Source organism: Hemiscyllium ocellatum, chromosome 4, assembly GCF_020745735.1.
Source record: "Hemiscyllium ocellatum isolate sHemOce1 chromosome 4, sHemOce1.pat.X.cur, whole genome shotgun sequence".
NCBI lineage: Eukaryota > Metazoa > Chordata > Chondrichthyes > Orectolobiformes > Hemiscylliidae > Hemiscyllium > Hemiscyllium ocellatum.
Window position 1 is genome coordinate 81,699,199 of NC_083404.1, and position 18,895 is coordinate 81,718,093.

Consider the following 18,895-nt stretch of genomic DNA (forward strand, 5'->3'; position numbering starts at 1 on the left):
TGCTTACTAATACGGTGATGAAATGTCTGAAAATGAACTTTCTAGCTCAGTGAGCAAACTTATATGCAGGAACATAATTTTCCGGTAAGATGGTGATGGAGTAGGGCTTCTTTTCTGTCTGATTTTCTTTTTTATTTCTCTTCTCTTTTTTTTCTCTTCTAATTTATTTTACTTATGATAGCATTGGCAGCATCGAGTAAGCCCAGGAGCATGGACTTGTAGTGTCAGCATTAGAAGTGAGTTTGGGTTCCTGGCTGCATCTGCTTCCAGCACAGATTCATGGAGGCTGTGGCAGAGGTGAGTTTGGGATCAATACATGACCCAGCAGTTTCATGAGCAAGGTGAGCCCAAAGAGGACTCACAGCGGCAATGCAGTCATGTTTGGGCCAGTGCAGTAGCGGTGGCATTGGTGTCATCTGTATTGCTGAGGTCCAGTGAGGACTCATACTGGCAAAGGCATTAATGGAGGCAAGATGGTGTTGAAGAGTGGAGACTTTTGTTCCAATGGTGGCAGCACAGTGAAAAGAACTCATGCCTGTCCACCAGGCCCATGATGGAACATTTAACAAGAAGGACAGTAAAGTTGGACTCTTTATTTTGTCATTTTTCTGTTTTTATACTTTATGCTTGGTTTATTTTCGCTGTTTTAAGATGGCAGGACAAGGCAACACTATAGAACACTTTTCATTGTATTTTGTAAGAAGATACATGTGATAACAAATAAATCAAATCAAATGCTGCCTCTGAACTCTGGGTGTCTCACTTTTGAAAGTTTTTTTGCCAGTCATTCCTTTCCTTCAGTCTACCCCAATCAACTTTTTGAAAGTTCCTCTCCCATAAGAGACGTCCATATCCCATAAATGATATTTAATTTTAATAAGCCTCTTCTCCTCTCCCCATGTTAACTATAAATGATTCTCTCCATTCAGGTGTTGTACCTTTTTCTTTCATCATTATCAGTCCCTCCTAGAAAAATTAACACTTGACCCTAGCGTACTTGCTAACTGCCATCCTCACTCCAATTCCCCTTTTCCTAAATTCTTGAATGTGTGTCAACTCCTAAATATATTTCCATCTTTAATCATACTCCATCTTTCAATCTTTCTCATTACGGTATTGAAATGGCTTTTACCAAAGGCCCAAATGACATCCTACTGTCTCTCTCAACTTGTCTGTGGTCTTTGAAACAGTTGTTCTTACTATGCTGTCCAATGTCTTTGCACCATTGTCTAGTTAGGTGGGACAACAATTGTCTGGTTCTATTCTTTTCTGTTCAGTGGTAGCTAGAGATCCACTTGCATTGCCTTCTCTTCCTGCTCCGGACGATGTGATGCATTTGGACTTATAAGAAGGTGGTAAACAGAATTAGAACACATAGGATTGAAGAAGTAACAAAGAGAATTGATGAGAGCAGAGCAGTAGATGTGATCTATATGAACTTCAGTAAGGCATTCGACAAGGTTCCCCATTGGAGACTGGTGAGCAAGATTAGGTCTCACAGAATACAGGGAGAACTAGCCATCTGGATACAGAACTGGCTCAAAGGTAGAGGACCAAGGGTGTTGGTGGTGGGTTGTTTTTCAGACTGGAGGCCTGTGACCAGTGTAGTGCCACAAGGATCGGTGCTGGGTCCACTACTTTTCATCATTTATATAAATGATTTGGATGTAAGCATAAGAGATATAGTTAGTAATTTTGCAGATGACACCAAAATTGGAGATGTAGTGTACAGCGAAGAAGGTTACCTCAGATTACAACAGGATCTTGATCAGATGGGCCAATGGGCTGAAAAGTGGCAGATGGAGTTTAATTCAGATAAATATGAAGTGCTGCATTTTGGGAATGCAAATCTTAGTAGGACTTATACACTTAATGGTACGGTCCTAGGGAGTGTTGCTGAACAAAGAGACCTTGGAGTGAAGTTCACAGCTCCTTGTAAGTGGAGTCGCAGGTAGATAGGATAGTGAAGAAGGTGTTTGGTGTACTTTCCTTTATCAGTCAGAGTATTGAGTACAGGAGTTGGAAGGTCATGTTGTGGCTGTATAGGACATTAGTTAGACTACTGTTGGAATATTGCGAACAATTCTGATCTCCTTCCTATTGGGAAGATGTTGTGAAACTTGAAAGGGTTCAGAAAACATTTACAAGGATGTTGCCAGGGTTGGAGGATTTGCACTGTAGGGAGAGACTAAACAGGCGAGAGCTGTTTTCCCTGGAGTGTCAGATGCTAAGGGGTGACCTTATAGAGATTTACAAAATTATGAGGGGCATTGATAGGGTAAATAGATATTCCTAATGGCCCAGAGGGCATTTAAGATTCAACCACATTGCTGTGGGTCTGGAGTCACATGTTGGACAGACCAGGTAATAATGACAGATTTCCTTCCCTAAAGGACTTTAGTGAACTAGGTAGGTTATTCAGACAACCAACTATAGTCTCATGGTCATCAGTAGAGACTTAATTCCAGATTCTTTGTTGAATTCAAATTTCACATCTAAAATGACAGGATTTCAACCCAGGTCCCCAGGCTTTGGGGAGTGCAGAACTCGAGGGCTTAGGTTTAGGGTGAGAGGAGAAAGATATAAAAGAGACCTAAGAGGCAACTTTTTCATGCAGAGGGTGGTACATATATGGAATGAGGTGCCAGAAGAAGTGGTGGAGGCAACAACTAAAAGGTATTTGGATGGGTATATGAATAGGAAGGGTTTGGAGGGATATGGGCCGGGTGCTGGCAGGTGAGACTAAATTGGGTTGGGATATGTGGTCGGCATGGACGGGTTGGATGCTGTACATCTCTATGATTCTAATATACTGCAATATATTGAGAATTGCTAAACAGACAGGTATCAAATAGGAAGAAACATGTTATTCTCAGGATAGCAGGTTGTTGATTGTCAGATACCACAAAGATTGGTGCTTAAACCACAGCTGTTTACAATCTATACAAATGGTTTAAATGTAGGGAACACATGTAGAGGCAATGGTCTAGTGGTATTATCACTCGACTATTAATCCAGAAACTCAGCTAATAATCTGGGGACCTGGGTTCAAATCCTGTCATTGCAGATGGTGGAATTTGAATTCAACAAAGAATCTGGAATTAAGACTCTACTGATGACCATGAGACTATAAGCTGATTGTCTGAAAAACCCATCTAGTTCACTAAAGTCCTTTAGGGAAGGAAATCTGTAATTATTACCAGGTCTGGCCAACATGTGACTCCAGACCCACAGCAATGTGGTTGAATCTTAAATGCCCTCTGGGCCATTAGGAATGGGCAATAAACGCTGGCCTAGCTAGAGATGCACACATTGCATGAATGAATTAAAGAAAAGTTGCAAAATTGCTAATGATACAAAATTAGGTGGAAATGTAACTTCTAAGGATGATGCAAAGGGAGCTGAAGGGGATTTGGACATGTGAATGGGCAAGATCATGGCAGATAGAACATAATGTGAGAGAGGCTATCCACTTTGGAAAATAAAGGACAGAACTACAAAGTATTTTTAAATTATGTGAGGCTGTATGAAGTGTTGATATTCATGGGTTGTTGTTCATGAGCTACCGAAGATGAGCTACCCCACAAGGGTATTTGAATATAGGAGTAAAGATGCGTTATTGCAATTGTGTAAAGCCTTGGTAAGATCACACCTGGAACGTTTGTTTTCTTATCTAAGGATGTATTTGCCATAGAGATAATGCAAAGGAGGTCACCTGACTACTTTCTAGGATGGTGTGTTTGGCTTCTGAAAAGAGAAACAAGAAACTGGAGCAGTATTCTCTAGATTTTGAAGAGTGGAACTGATTTAATTGAAACTTTCAAATTTTTGCAGGACATGTGAAGATAAATATAGACATGATATTTTCCCTGGATAGTGATTCCATAACCAGGGGCACAGTCTCAGAATAAGGGGCAGGCCATTTAATATTTAGATTGAAGAGGAATTTATTTATCAGGGAGCTGTGAATATTTAGAATTCTGTACTCTAGAAGGGAGCAGTAGAGCGGTAATTGAGCATGTTTGAGGCAGAAATTGATACATTTCAACATACTAATGATATCAAGGAAAATGGGGATAATGGAGAACATGGCATGATCTAGTTAAAAGGTGAAGTAAACTTAACAGGCTGAGAAACCTAATCCTGTCCCAATTTCCCAATTTGAATATCACCCAAGGTCGGTCCTTGGCCTGCTATGATTTCTCATCAAAATACTGCTCAAAGGTAAAAACATCCAAAGGCATTATATTAGTTTATGTATGTACAATTGCAACACATAACTCCACCTCACTTATCACGCCAGAATTCTCAGCTTTTTTTATGGCCAGCATTTATTGCCATTCCTTACCCTTAAGAAAATTATGGTGACCTGCCTTTGTGAAACATTGCAGTTTGTTTGCTGTAGGCAGATCCACCATCACATTAGAGTGGGAGTTCCAGGAATTTGACCGAGCAACATTGAAGGTACAACAATATACTTAGAAGTAAGGATGGTGATTGGTTTGGAGGGGAACTTGCAGGTGATGGTGTTTTCATATACCCGTTGCCCTCATCTTTTAGTTGATAATTGTTATGCATTTTGAAGATGCTATATGAGCAACGTTGGTGAATTACTGCATTGCATCTTGTAAATAGTAAATGTGCTGTTATTGTATTTGGTGGTGAAAAAAATGAATGTAGAGGATGTAATGCAAATCATATGGGCTGCTGAAACTTTGGTGTCAAACTTCTTGAGTGTTGTTGAAGCTGCACCCATCCAGGCACGTGTTCCACCACACTCCAGCCTTGTAGATGGTAGACAGCCTTGAAGCATCAGAAGTTGAGTTACTCTCTGGTTTAGTTTCTGGTCAATGGTACCTCTTCGGATATTGATTTCTTCAATATATCATTTCAGTTGCATGACACTAATCTTTTGCTATAAATTCTTTTTCTTATTGTCCATAACCACCTGATGAAGGAGCAGCGGCCTGAAAACTAGTGCTTCCAAATTAATCTATTGGACTATAACCAGGTTTTGTGTGATTTTTAACTTTACCTATCGGAAGGCAAGGTGGAAGAGCTGCTTCACCTCTAACTGCCCCAATCTTGAGTCTGCTACAGATGAAGTACTTGTCACTAAGAAATCCCCCCAAAATCCTGAAACCCATGTGGCCAGGAGAGGACAGAAACTGTTTTTGTGTCAAATAACTTAAAGGTTCTGAACCAACATCAGAGGGGATATCATCAAAGGATTTTTAAAAATCAAACGAATAGATAAAAATCAGTCGCGAGGTCAGTCTTAGTCATGTCTTCTGGGTGAGTCTAAAACTTGAGACCGATTACATACATTCCAATTTAATGCCAAAAAATGTACGTTTGCAGTATACTTGGGTGTGTTGGCTAATTTAATGTAGACTGTCTGGCACTATTTGTCATGCATGTGGGTGACATAATTATGTAACTATTTTGTCATAATTTAAGCATTGATTTGTTTTTTCTTTTGTTTGTTTCCCTTCGCGTCGTAAGCCCCAGCAGGACCCTGGCGTATTTTGTTGGATTGCTGGATTCACCTGTATCAGCTGTTGAATGCGCGCTGCTCTCCCGTTGCAGGAGGCATGCGCGTTGCACTGTATTCCTAAATGGGACAGCTGTACGTGACATCATTGATTGGCCGTCGCCAGAGAAACTTTTGTTCCGCTGTCCAATCGCGTGGCTCGAAACCAAAAGGGAAGGAGCTGGTGGAGCAGGGAAACCCGGCGCTCGCGCTCTATCTCCGGCAGCTCGGGGGCTGGAGGGGGGAGGAGGAGGGGGCAGAGAGCGAGCGAGAGAGGGAAGGAAGGAAGGAAGGAAGGAGAGAGAGAGAGAGAGAGAGAGAGGGGGAGAGGGAGGAGAGAAAAGAGAAAAGAGAGAGAGCGTCGCGCGTGATCCTGCTCGCCTCCACTCTGCACGGCCAGAGTCCCGCAGGCGGTACAGATTCGGCCAAGGGCGGCACTGCTGCTAACGGTACCAACGGGGCAGGAACAAAAAAATACTGCTATACCAGAGCGGGTTCCGGCCGCATTGGTCTCTTTACAAACCGGCAGTTTTATTTATGTGCATTGCTCGGTCTTTTTCTGCCGTATGTTTTTTTTTCAAACACTATATACATAAAAAGACCGATTTAGTGTATTGGCACTGCTGATTCGGATTTGCCAGCTACCACCCTTTTCGGTGCATTGTTGTTTCGTCGGGCTATCCAGGTGTAAAGTCCATACGTTAGCTACATTCGAGTCCCAGGCTCCTGGGCTATTATGGAGAACAAAGCGGCCGCACGGGACAGCAGCGATCGGGACCTGTACCGTCAGTTTCAGGACTGGTGTCTGAAGACCTACGGGGACTCGGGCAAAACCAAGACGGTCACCCGTAAGAAATACGATCGCATCGTCCAGTTTCTGAGTGGGGTAGAACCCAGCTCTGCTGATAACGCCAAATTTAAATTCTGGGTGAAATCGAAAGGGTTCCAGCTGGGATCGTCGGAGGAGCTGAAGGCTGGAGGTGGTAAACTGGTCCTTTACGTGCCAGTCAAAACAACGGTTAGTGCTCACTTGTATTAAAGTTGATGTTTATTCTTTTGCTTCCTTCCCCCCCCCCCCCCCCAAAAAAAGTCTACTCGTCAAGAAGCAGAGGGGTGCCACAGTTGGCTGCCTGATGGCGGGGTCTTTAGTATGGTACATCAGTCGGTCATGTTGGTTAGGCTGGCACGTCCAGCTTGTACACTCAGCTTAGAACGATCTCTCTATTTAATTACATGGAAAATGACGTTTGGGGTCAATTGCTTCCTTAGTGAACATCTCGACCACTTACCTTGACAATCTATATTTTAAGAGTAGCATTAATTCCCAGAGTCGAATGTTAAGACCATAATTTGAGGCAAGTGTGCTTGATGCATCCCGGATATCATTACATAGTGTCGGGACAGAATTTTTGGTAGCAAGCCAAATGCAGCGCGTGTGGGTGTGTATACGCCCCCCCCCCCCCCAGTTTTTTCCCCATTATTTTCTAAACAGACCTGTTTTTCCAATACATCTAGTGTTATGTTCGTATTAACAAAATAATATGGTGATAGTGCAATTTTTTTAAAAAGGAAAACTACTAAACTATAGTGCAATTTTAATAAGTCATATTTAAATGGCTCTTTTTAACCACTTATTTTAAACAGTCCTCGCAGGTCTACTGTTTCCACTGGCATCAGACGAATAATGGTGATAGTAGTTGTCCAGAAACATTTTTTGTAACCATCCAAATCCCCTCATCCACCCACGCGATTATCCCGGTGAAACAGAAAGGGTGTGATTACAAGGAGGACGTCTATGATGGGCTCTGTTTTCCGTTACGTTGCTGACAACCTGGATTATGTTGGGGCTTTGGGGACTTCTTTTTGGACAGTTCTTCTTTGGATCTGCTCTTGTCACTAAATCCGCGGTTGCTGTCTGATAATTAGGCATCGTGATTACTGTATTTTAAAAGACATGAGAGCTGCAGAAATATCGTCAGCTAGCGGGCTAATTAACTACAGTACCCGACTGGCTAAGAGACTGAATTACAAGTGCCATCAACAGGACAGGCAATTGCAAATAAAATGGGAGGGCGCTTTGCACCGTTCAGTATCCATTTTATACATTCCACAGAAACCAAACTGTATTCATTCCCATTAAAAAGTACAAGCATTTTGTGTCCCGGAATTACATCGACCCGTGCATTTTGATGTTTACTGTTCAACGAACATCATCGTTGAGAGTTAGGTTACAATTTATCGATATCTCTGCATTTATTTTCTCCCATGGTCTGGGATATGCACTTTTGTCACCAGGCAACAGAACCTCACGACCTGGCATTTCTTTCATCACGATGGGGCGAAGGTACCAACAGTCGATGAATGCTGGTAGAAATCTGACGAGTAGCCACCTACCTGCCTGTTTATGTCTGATTATAAGTCCTATTTCTCAAGTAAATTCAATACTTTTTAATTTCAGAATAAGAATATGGATGGGCGCTGATGTTCACTCAAATATATTAAATGCTGAAAGCAATTTCTACCACCAACTAGAATGTCCCTGCTGGAGGCAAGACATTTTAAAGGTGGAGACTTTGACAAGCAAGTAGAGAGTTACCTGGGTATAAAAATGCATACACACGTAGGGTGGTTGGGGGGAATTCTCTTCACTCGATTGCCACCTTATTAGCCAAAAAAATACCAAGTTCAAGAATATTCTGAATAAATATTTACTATTTTACTCAGCTAGGAAATTTAAAATGTCCAGCTCTGGGTGGAAGAATGGATGTGAACTCTGAAGACACCACTATAAATAATGTATACTAAAACACAATTATATAAAGTCATGGGATATTCTTAAAAACATTATCAGGCAGCCAAGTTATCAATTTTACTGTGTTCATCGTGCGTTATTGGCGACCATATTGTTATGTAGTAGGCCTGTCTGTCACCAACCTTCTGGAATATTTATTGCATTAGCAAGTTACTCAACAGACTCTTATTAGTTTTACAGTCGCTATCTCTACAATTTGTCATTTTAAATGTGGGAGTTTTTTTTTAAAAAGCAAACGCTAAGTCATGTGGCTGTCCTGCTGTGTGTTTTAAGGTTTTTAAAATTCAATGACAAGGCCTGGAATGGCGTGCCATCTCTTTTCCCCTCCCCCTCACTCTCCCTCTCCGAAAGCTGCTGGTGTTGCCTGGCCGGTCCGGGTGTCGACAGATCTGGCGTAAAATGCATCAGTGCTGCGAAAGGCTGTGGGTCCCGCCTGAGCGCGCGCCCCCGAGCGCGAGCTCCTCTCTATTCCCCCCCACCCCTCCCCACTACCAACATGCGTGGGAGCGCGCGCCGCCTCGCAGACATTTCCCGGGCCGCTGAGGGGGTGGGGCGCGCCCGGATCCTCGCTCCAGTGTCTCCTCACCTCGCGGCTGCTCGCGCGTTCCCATGGAGACGGTTACTACCTGCTCGCTGCTCGGCTCCGGCCTACGGCGCAGAATCAACCTGTTTTTTTGGTTTCCCCAGTGGACAATGGGAGCCGATTTGGCAACGTAAGGCCCGCAGCTGCTAGGCAAACAAAATAAAAAGTTCAAGCAGATTTAATATACATATGTATTTTACACCGGCAAGGATGTTCGTTTTTGATACTTTTTTAAAAAAAAAACCGAGTGTTTCTTTTTGAGAAAGGCGTTCTACTCTTCCCATGCAAACGGCCGATGGTAGCTTCTAAAACTAATAATTTTACGGTGAACCTGGAGCAATTCGACACCTTTTTGGCTGCAATTCAAGATTTTAAACGCTCCGTATTATATATACCCACCCAGCAATCGCTCCAACTGGAAAGGCGATTTAGTTTATGCGACATTGAAGCAGAATTGCAGAGTGTGTGTAATTGCTGTGCGGGCAGGCTGACTCCAGCGATTGCTAACAGGATTGTTGTCAGCAGGCCACAATTGCCGTAAAAAGCTCTTATGAAATAGAAATCGTGTAGATGCGCAGCAATTTTGTGTTGAAATGAATGGCTGGTGATGCCAATAGAAGCATTTTAAGTTGGTGTGTGTGACAGAAAAATAAAATTAAATATTTTCCAGAGTCAGTGCTAATTGCCACAGGTGTGAATCGCACGAGGTTAACGAGCTTACATTCCCATCTGTTTATCATGACCAAGATTTTGAACCCTCGGGGATAATAACATACACTCCTGCTTTGTTCACCCTGCTGAGTGCTTCATTCAGTGTCGCTTTTCCAGCATGGGGTGGGAAAAGGAGTGGAAAACTCTGTCCCAAATAAATAAAACTGACGCGTTAATTACACTATTGATTTTCCGGTATTTGTGCTCAGATTTGTTTGCAAATCCAACACTCAATTACTTCACCAAATCTTAAAACGGTTACTTCTGAAACCAGAAGGTGAATATCCCGCGAAATGGATGTCCTCAGTACATCTAAACAATTTCCAATTGGTACCACCAAATTTAAAATGTTATGATGAACAGTTGAGACATCCGTCAACATGCGTTAAATTTCTTCAGTCCCAATTCAGTTTTGGATCCGGCTGGCGGTTCTTCCACCTTTGACAAAGTAACGGACTCAACTAACCTATGTTGTTTGATCCTTTAAACGTTATAAACGGCAATTAGATGAGTCTTTGATTTTAAAAAAAGTTCCTGGTATTACAAAATCTTAATTTTTGTTGAGAGTTGCATATTTAGGGGGTCAAATAGTCTCCTTCTGTACTGAGGAGTATAATCCAATTCTGAAAAACTCTCGCCCTAACTCAAGAAGATTACCCAAACGTTTTCAACCTAGATGGCAGTAAGTGTTGTATCATTTGGAAACCGAACAGGATTGTTCAACTATGTGTAGCTCGGTCATGTTAAGTTTAATTGAACATTGAGCGAAACGGTCTTCGGTTATCGCCCACCCTAAACATCGCACCAAATTCATACTTCTTCACATTAGCAATACCGTTAACATTACACGATGCTGCTCAAAGATCTTGAAACAATAGCCTGAACTAGCTTCGACCATCCTTGACATTAGTTAGTTTGTTATACAGTATGACTCACAAAAGTTAAGATTATTCGATTTTTTTTCTAACTTGTTGGCACATAACCTGTTGGATTACCTTTTTAATTAATTTCGTTTGAACATACATTACTGAATTATTTGGAAAACGATTAGCGCTACGATTTCAACTCCGAGTTTGGAATATATCTTGAAAGCCAATGACTTTCTGCTGGACAATACCCTGATTCCCAGAGGAAGTATAAGGCCTTATAAGAGGATACCATATGAATTTATAAGGATAGTTCACTGGATGCGTGAGCCAACCTCTGTTAAACAAATTCCTTAGTAATTGCATGGATGGGTTCTTTCAATAAAAAGCTTCAAATGCACACTTGTAAGCATTAGTGCATGCTTATTTTGCAACATTTGAAAGGAAGGTAAATAATTCTAAATGATGTGGTTGTTATAGTTTACTTGGTAAAATATAAGATTAATAGTTTTTATATTGTTGGGGTGTACTATAGGCCACCAACAAGTGGAAAAGATACAGTATATCAAAACAAATTTGCAAATAAATTACAGCGGGAAACAAAATTTCACCTCCTATCATGAGGGTCTTTAATTATTGGCTGCATTTATTGCCAGCATCGCCATTATGCAATCGAATGATTGCATCTGTGTGGAATTAGCTTTGCAGTCCAAGTCCTGTGCATCGATTCATGAAATCAGTATGCCAAAATTGACTTGGTAGATCTGACCGTATCCGAGGAGAGAGAAACAGTTAAGTTTCAAGTCCAGTTAAGTTTTCTTCAGAACTTTTGAGATTGACTCAGATTTCCAGCATCTGCTGTATTTTGCTTTCATGGCAGAATGGACTTGGGTGTTTGTGGTTTCATTCAACTTGCAGCACAGTACCACTGTAACATCCATGCAAGAATTGCTACTGTAATTAAAAACAATTGGCCCAGAGGCATGCTCAGAAAGAACCCTCAGTGCTTCAACCAATGCCAGACTCATTGCCTCACTCCCTAAACAAAGTGGTGAGTTGGGCAGCAGTGAGCAGACAAGTGGTCAGCAGCAAGTGGGAAGGACAGCAGCATAACCAGAATATTTTTGCAGTGATGTGAATATCAATGGCTGCCTTCTGCACCTTGTAGGTGGCAGGTGTTGGCAACACATTATGCTAATCATCAGATAATATAAAGGGTTGAGAGGGAGAACAGTTTCAGAAATATGTTCAGGAAAAGTTTTCAGAAGAGTGTGTTTGTAGTCCAAAAAGGAAATATTGTTGGATACAGGTGTTGGGGATGAAGTGGGTGATGTGGAGCAAGACTCTTTGGGATAGCATTTTGGGGTCAGTGACTATTGTATCATCAGGTTGCTTTAGCTTTGGAAAAGGAAAAGTGAAATTCAGATAAAAATGATTAATTGGAGAAGGATCATTTTCAGTGGCTCAGCACAGGTCTGTGCAGGGTAAATTGGAATCATAAGCTACAAGCAGAGCTGTAACAGAAGAACAAGCAAACATAAGGACAAAATATTCAGATACAAACAAGATACATTCCCATGAGGGGGAATAGTAGGATAAACAAGACCAGATCTCCCTGGATGACAAAAGAGATGGAGACTGAAATGGAGCAGGAAAAGGGTGTGTATGATGTATGCCATGTTGATAATACAATTCTGAACCATGCTGAATATAGAAGTTAGAGGAGAAGTGAAAAAGTAGATCAAAGTGAGACTTTCAATAAAGACCACCATCCAAATTGAAAGCGAATCAAGGAGTGTTCTATAAGCCTATTAATAGCAAAAATGAGAAGTAGGGCCATTTAGCAATCAAAATGAGGATTTAAAGATGGAGGCAATGGACATAACTAAGATACGAAATAAGCACTTCAAATATTTACTGAGTAAGAAAATGGTGGCAAAAGCATAGCAAAAGAGGAGATAGCTGGAATAGTAAATGGTTAAAACTTAATCAAGAGAAAAGACTACAATTGCTTGCACTTAAAACTGGTACATCACAAGGACATTTTAAAAAAATCTGTCACTTCACGTGATATATCATTTGTAGTCATGGGGTGGGCTACCTTCTTGAACTGCTGCATTCCATTAGTGTAAGTGCACCCACACTGTCAATGGCTTTGGTGTACCTTGCTGGACTATTTCAGAAAGTAGTTAATATTTAAGTATATTGCTATGGGTTTGGTTCACATGTAGACCAGACCAAATGTCAAATCTCCTTCCCGAAAGGAAGTTAGTGAACCAGATGAGTTTTTATGACAATTGGTAGTTTCATGCTACCATGATCAAGATTTTGTAGACTTTATTTATGGGTCATACAATTAGGGCCAGATGTTCAGTAGAGATGTTAGGAAATATTTCTACATTAGAAGGGGGGTAGAGTTTTGGAACTCTTTTCCACGAATGGCACTGAATGCTAGAGGAGTTATTAATTTTAAATCTGAGACAGATAAAAAGTTTTGTTAAGTATGCAAAGGCAGGTGTATGGAGTTAGGCCATAGACCAGGCATGATATCATTGAATGGTGGAACAGGCTCAAAGCGCTGAATGGCTTACGTTCCTATCAGATGCATCTAAGGATACTCTTAGAAATATATGTAAGTATCATGTATAATTAAAAATAACTTATCTCTCTTTAAACGGATACATGAGCCTAAAACAGTGGTTCCTGGGAGTCACATGGCTGTCAATTGTTGATTCACTCTAGCCAGAAAGAGAGACAAGTGAACGTCTTATTGCAGCATCAGACACAAAAGGAAACCTTTAGAATTAAATTAACCCTTAGACAGTACAGTAAATTCTTCTAAAGGTGTGAGCGTTCAAAACTTCTGAGACAAATAGGAGACTGGAAGGATTTCCACTGGGAATTCCAATGTAATTGACTTGCTTTCTGGAACAGCAATTAGTCAAAATTAAAATAGCAGAAATCTGAAGTCTAATCTGTTTAAGATACATCCTTTCAAACAGAACTCCAAGAAGGGCTCAGGTACATCCCCAGGTAAAGAGTTCTCAGTCAAAAAGAGTTCAAGGAAAACGTCTTTCAGGAATCAACCACAGTTCCACCAAGAGAGCACAGGCAATCTGCAAATGCCACAATCGTACAGTACAGAGTCTGGCCTATCAAGTCAAAAATATACTACTAGCTATACTGTCCCATTTTCCCACAATAGGCCCATAGCCTTGAACGTCATGATACTTGAAGTGTTCATCCAAGTACTTTTTAAATGTAAGGTTAGCTGCTTCAACTACCTTCCCAGGCAATGCATTCCAGACCCCCGCCACCCTCTGGGTTTAAAAAAAAGAGTCTCCTTTCACTTTATAAATGTGCATTGAGCCTTCAACTAAGGGGAGCAGCTGGTTTCTATCAATTCTGTTCATGCCCCTCATAATCATGAAACCCTCTTTCAGGTCCACTCTCAATCTTGTCTGTTCCAAAGAGAGCAATCCAAGCCTATTCAGCCTCTCTTCAAAGCTGAAATGCTCTATCCCAAGCCTCCTGGCGAATCTCCTCTGCACCTCCTCCAATGCAATCACATCCTTCCTGTAGTTTGCTGGCACTCAGTACTCCAGCTGTGGCCTAACTGAAGTTTTGTACAGCTCCAACATAACCTCCCTGCTCTTTGAATCTATGCCTTGATTGATAATTGCTGGTGAAGTACAAGAAACCACCTTTTCTATCTCTCTCTCTCTCTCTCTCTCTCTCTCTCTCTCTCTCTCTCTCTCTCTGTGTGTCTAAGCCTGCTCTGCCAATTGAGTGCACCAATGCAAGTTACTTAAAATTACTCCACTAAAGAAGTTTTTTTTTGTACTCTGACTTAATGTTTGAAGGGGAAGAGCTGAGATTGTTGAATAGAAAGGGGAATTGCATTTGTGTAACTTCATTAAATATTAGCTCTTTACAGCAATGAATTATTTTTGAATTATTGTTACTTGTAAGTACTAACCAGTTTTTAGCAAGGCCCCACAACCAACAGATGAGATGAACAAGACTTGTTTTTCAATAGGATTTATTAATGTTAATTAGGACATTGGGTGAACTCCCTGCTTTACTTCATCTGCTGGAGTAGCTAATGACACTGTAATTATAATTCTCTTTTGGCAAAGAGCTGTACTTGGACAGAATATGCCAGGTTTTCATTTTCTACGTGGATGAGTATATTGGGATATCAAGTTGTGTAAAAGAAAAATGGCATTTAAAATTAATTCAAATTAATTTTTGCACTTGTTTTAAGTTGTCGATAATCTGACTTCTGCTGGATGTTAATATTTAATTCAAATTGTTTGATCTAATTTTTTAATGGATTATACTTTGTGCTGTTCAGTCTCGTATTCATCTGTGATACAAATCTTGAACAACACTTCTTTTATGGGTTCACAGGATGGAGTCAGTGCTACAGAGAAGCAGTCTTTAAAGCGGGTTGCAGTGGTTGAAGATTTTTTTGATATTATTTATTCCATGCACGTTGAGATGGGAGTAAATGGAGAAAAATCCCGAAAACATGCTGGTCAGAAACGAACTTATAAAGCAGTAAGTGATTATTCTTTAACCTGTTCGTTTGTGTTGATAGAATGTAACATGTCTATTCTCCTATACCTTGGTTGCCATGGTGGTTTTGACAGGCTGCCCTGAATGTAATATCTGTGAAATATTATGATTGATAACTACAAATGGCGTCCTTAAGTGTTTTACACTTCATTGTTGACCATGCAACCCTTGAAAATCAATACTCTTTAGCAGCTAGAAAAAGTTACTTTTATATCATTTAAGTAATTAACTGGTGCAGTCTCAGCAAGGGGTAAAATGACTTGAAACTTAATTTGAAGAAGAAGTATGCAAAAGCATTTAGACACTAGATTGATATTACAATGAAGTGGTAGTAAGTACTAGCAAAATTCAAGATTACTTCACTGTCATAGTATCTAAATTAAAATTGTGGACTGGCTGTCTGTTTCTGCAGATTTCATTCCGGTTCACCAACCTACATTGTATGGCATGTCAAGAGCATAGTTCTGTGTGTAGCTACCCTTCAGAATGCTTCCACCACAGGTTATGTACTGAGGTGGGGATAAGTTTGCAGTGTGACATTTCTATTTTATCATTCTTACATTTTTACTTGGTTTTTCTCTCAATTCCTTGGAACTGGATGTTCACACATGGCTGCTTTCTTTGTGAAATTATTCATTAATGGATTGGAAGTGTTTCTATCAAGGCCAACATTTACTGCCCATCCCAAATTCATTGAATCATAGAATCCCTACAGTATGGAAGCAGGCCATTCAGCCCACTGAGTCCACATTGACCGCCATCCCCCCACAGAAGAACACCCCACCCAGATCAACACCCCCGTAACCCTGCATTTCCAGGGCTAATCCACCAACCTGCTTGTCTCTGGACACTACTGGCAATTTAGCATGGCCAATCCACCTAATCTACACAACATTAGACTTGAGAAGGTGGTTATGAGCTACTGCCTTGAACTGCTGTAATCCATGTGTTATTTCTATACTTACAGGACTGTTAGGATGGGAGTTCCATGACTTTGGCACAGCAATGGACCTTTTGATCACAGCTGGTATCTGTCTTTTGGATATCAGGAAATTATGAATAAAAATGAAGGAAATCTTGCCTTCTCTTCTAAATTTAGTTTTTTTTTAGATTACTTACCGTGTGGAAACCGGCCCTTCGGCCCAACAAGTCCACACCGACCCGTCGAAGTGCAACCCACCCATACCCCTACATTTACCCCTTACCTAACACTACGGGCAATTTAACATGGCCAATTCACCTGACCCACACATCTTTGGACTGTGGGAGGAAACTGGAGCACTCGGAGGAAACCCACACAGACACGGGGAGAACATGCAAATTCCACACAGTCAGTCGCCTGAGGCGGGAATTGAACCTGGGTCTCTGGCGCTGTGAGGCAGCAATGCTAACCACTGTGCTGCCCACTGTAGATAGATTTCTCTGGTTCAGTTGCATCACTCACTCCTGTAAGACAGATCCTTGTCCTGACATGTGATAAACTCGCTATTTGTGTCTATCACTTGAGTCTTTCCAATTTTTTCCAAGGCAAACCAGGAAAACACCCAATAAGATGAAGTAAAAATAAACCTTTGAGCTATTTTAGTTTATGAATGCATAAGAAGACATAACTGGGTAACATTCATGATTAAATTCAAAGTGTCTTTGCACAGTAATATGCACATAAAGAAGATATTACACATTGTAATCCGTTGTTTGGCTTGCTTGACTTGAACAGAAGAATTGTTAACTGTCCTTATTTATTCTTTTAGACCCAATGAAAATTTGCCTTTGCAGTTATATTCAAAAACCTCACTGACTGCATCTTGGTCTTCTCTTGCTTCTATGCTCACAACCAAATGCAAGATCTCCCAATACAATCAGACAGAGATGAATCTTGGCTTACAAATGATTTAACATAAAACTTGCAAACCGATATCAAAGCTTTTCTGATATTAATTATCTTTCCTTTTAACTTCTGTCAAAGCCATACCACATGCCATTTCTATGGCAAAATGACAAACTATCTCAAAACGTAGAACTCTTACTTGTCACCTGTGTCTCTCTACTGCTGTACTAAATGCAATTGGATGACAGACAACATGATTATGAATGAATAGCAAAACTGATTGTGGCATTTGACCTGAAGGTAGATAGCCTTGAATAAGTATCACAATGACACAAAATACTTTATCATATGTCTAACTATTGTTGGATTACGAATCTGACTTTCTGAACATCTGACACCTGTCAATAAGTGTATACGAAAGGCTGAAAAACATTGCTAATATCTGAAAATGAGAACAGGGATTACAAATGTGATTAACCCATGACCACTACATTTGATGCAGATGGTATGATTGCAGTGTGCAGTAAGTAATAGCTTTCTTGTTGAGTGACTACAAACCTGATAATGATGTGCAAAATTATGAGAAGCTATTGTGAATTCAAGCCAGACTGCATTCTTAAAGGAAAGATGCATTTTGGTTGGAGGTGGTGCTGAAAGTCAATATGGTAGAGTTTCTGCTAAGAAAGAAATAAGAGTGGCACAATGACAGAACTGACTCCAATGTTTTTCAACAATGTATTAGAGATCCTGGAGCAGGAGATAGACTGGATGAGAAAGGTTCTATATCCACAGGGCACCAGGAGGCTCTCTGGGTAGGCACAGCAAAAGCAGTAGAAGAAGATAACTGCTATAGTGCAATGCCAAGGACTTGATTACTTCTGTAATCTCTAAGGACTGGTCAAGGTGAGCAATGCATGTTCAAATGTCATACACTTTACATTTGAACCACTGGCTTCATGTATGTTCAGTGCATCACAACACTTCACTTGCATACTAAAAATCTCTATCAGTCATGACTTATGGCTCATAATTGCAGCTCCACCTCACTGTTTCTGACCTAGCAATGCTGTAAATTTCACAGTCACATTTTGACAACTTGTATGCATTGCTGACTGACTTTTTACTATGACAGACATATCACCAAGACAATACTCATCTAAGGGCACTTCCTTCTCTCTCACAGGCACATAGCCACAGACAGCAGCACCTGAATAGTAGCACTGAGGCATAGTTGCATGTTTTAAAGGCTGTGTTTGCCATTATTGAAGCAGCCATAACTAAATCATTGGCCATCAATGGTGGTAAAAACATTGAAGATGACTGTATGCTCATATCTTATCCTCCTCCTCACAGCTTACTTCCCCCTTTTGACATCTCAGTCACCTCTACACACCCTTGTTCCTTTCTTCTTTCAGATATTCAAGAACTAAGCTAAATGAGACAGAAATTCAAGGCTTTTTATTTGAGTACAAGATGAAAAGCTTCAACTTTAGGACTGTTGTCACCAATGTTTAAGATAGACCAAGAGCTACGACTCAGTCTGATATTGGTGTAGGAGCAAGATACAGATGCAAAAGAAGAAACTAATGATCAATAATGATGATGTGGCCTTCGAACATCCTCCATTCTGGCATGTTTCATCATCGTACTTGTCTCCAAAACATCAAAACTAATATCTAGCCTTGTTTGATCAAATAAATGACTGATCCAGCTATGAAACTATTCTGTTTCTTCTTTAGACATGACATCATCTTTCTGGGATGACCTAGCAAAATTATCCAACATAGGAACAATACTCCCTAAATTGGCGTGTTGATTCAAAGTTACTGCAGCCTTATTTTGCTGAATCCCTAATTTTCCAAAGTCAGACTTTCGATCGTAAATTATTTAATAATTATTTAGGCAACATAGGTCAGTACAGACTTGATAGATGGAATAGAATCTTTCTACACTGTAGGGATTTTATGGTTCTAAGTAGACC

At 40.6% G+C, this 18,895-nt stretch overlaps 1 protein-coding gene across 2 annotated transcripts in view; it reads left to right on the forward strand.

The window, feature by feature from the left end:
• Positions 1-5,735: 5,735 nt before the first annotated feature.
• LOC132815432 (nucleolar protein 4-like) overlaps positions 5,736-18,895 on the forward strand; it is a 346,961-nt gene continuing 333,801 nt past the window's right edge. The window contains exons 1-2 of one of the 2 annotated variants that reach the window (XM_060824364.1): positions 5,736-6,551; positions 14,919-15,068. In XM_060824364.1, the coding sequence (XP_060680347.1) occupies positions 6,270-6,551; positions 14,919-15,068 (432 nt within the window). In that variant the 5' untranslated portion in view covers positions 5,736-6,269. The remainder of the gene's footprint in view (positions 6,552-14,918; positions 15,069-18,895) is intronic. The other variant, XM_060824365.1, reaches the window with a different exon arrangement.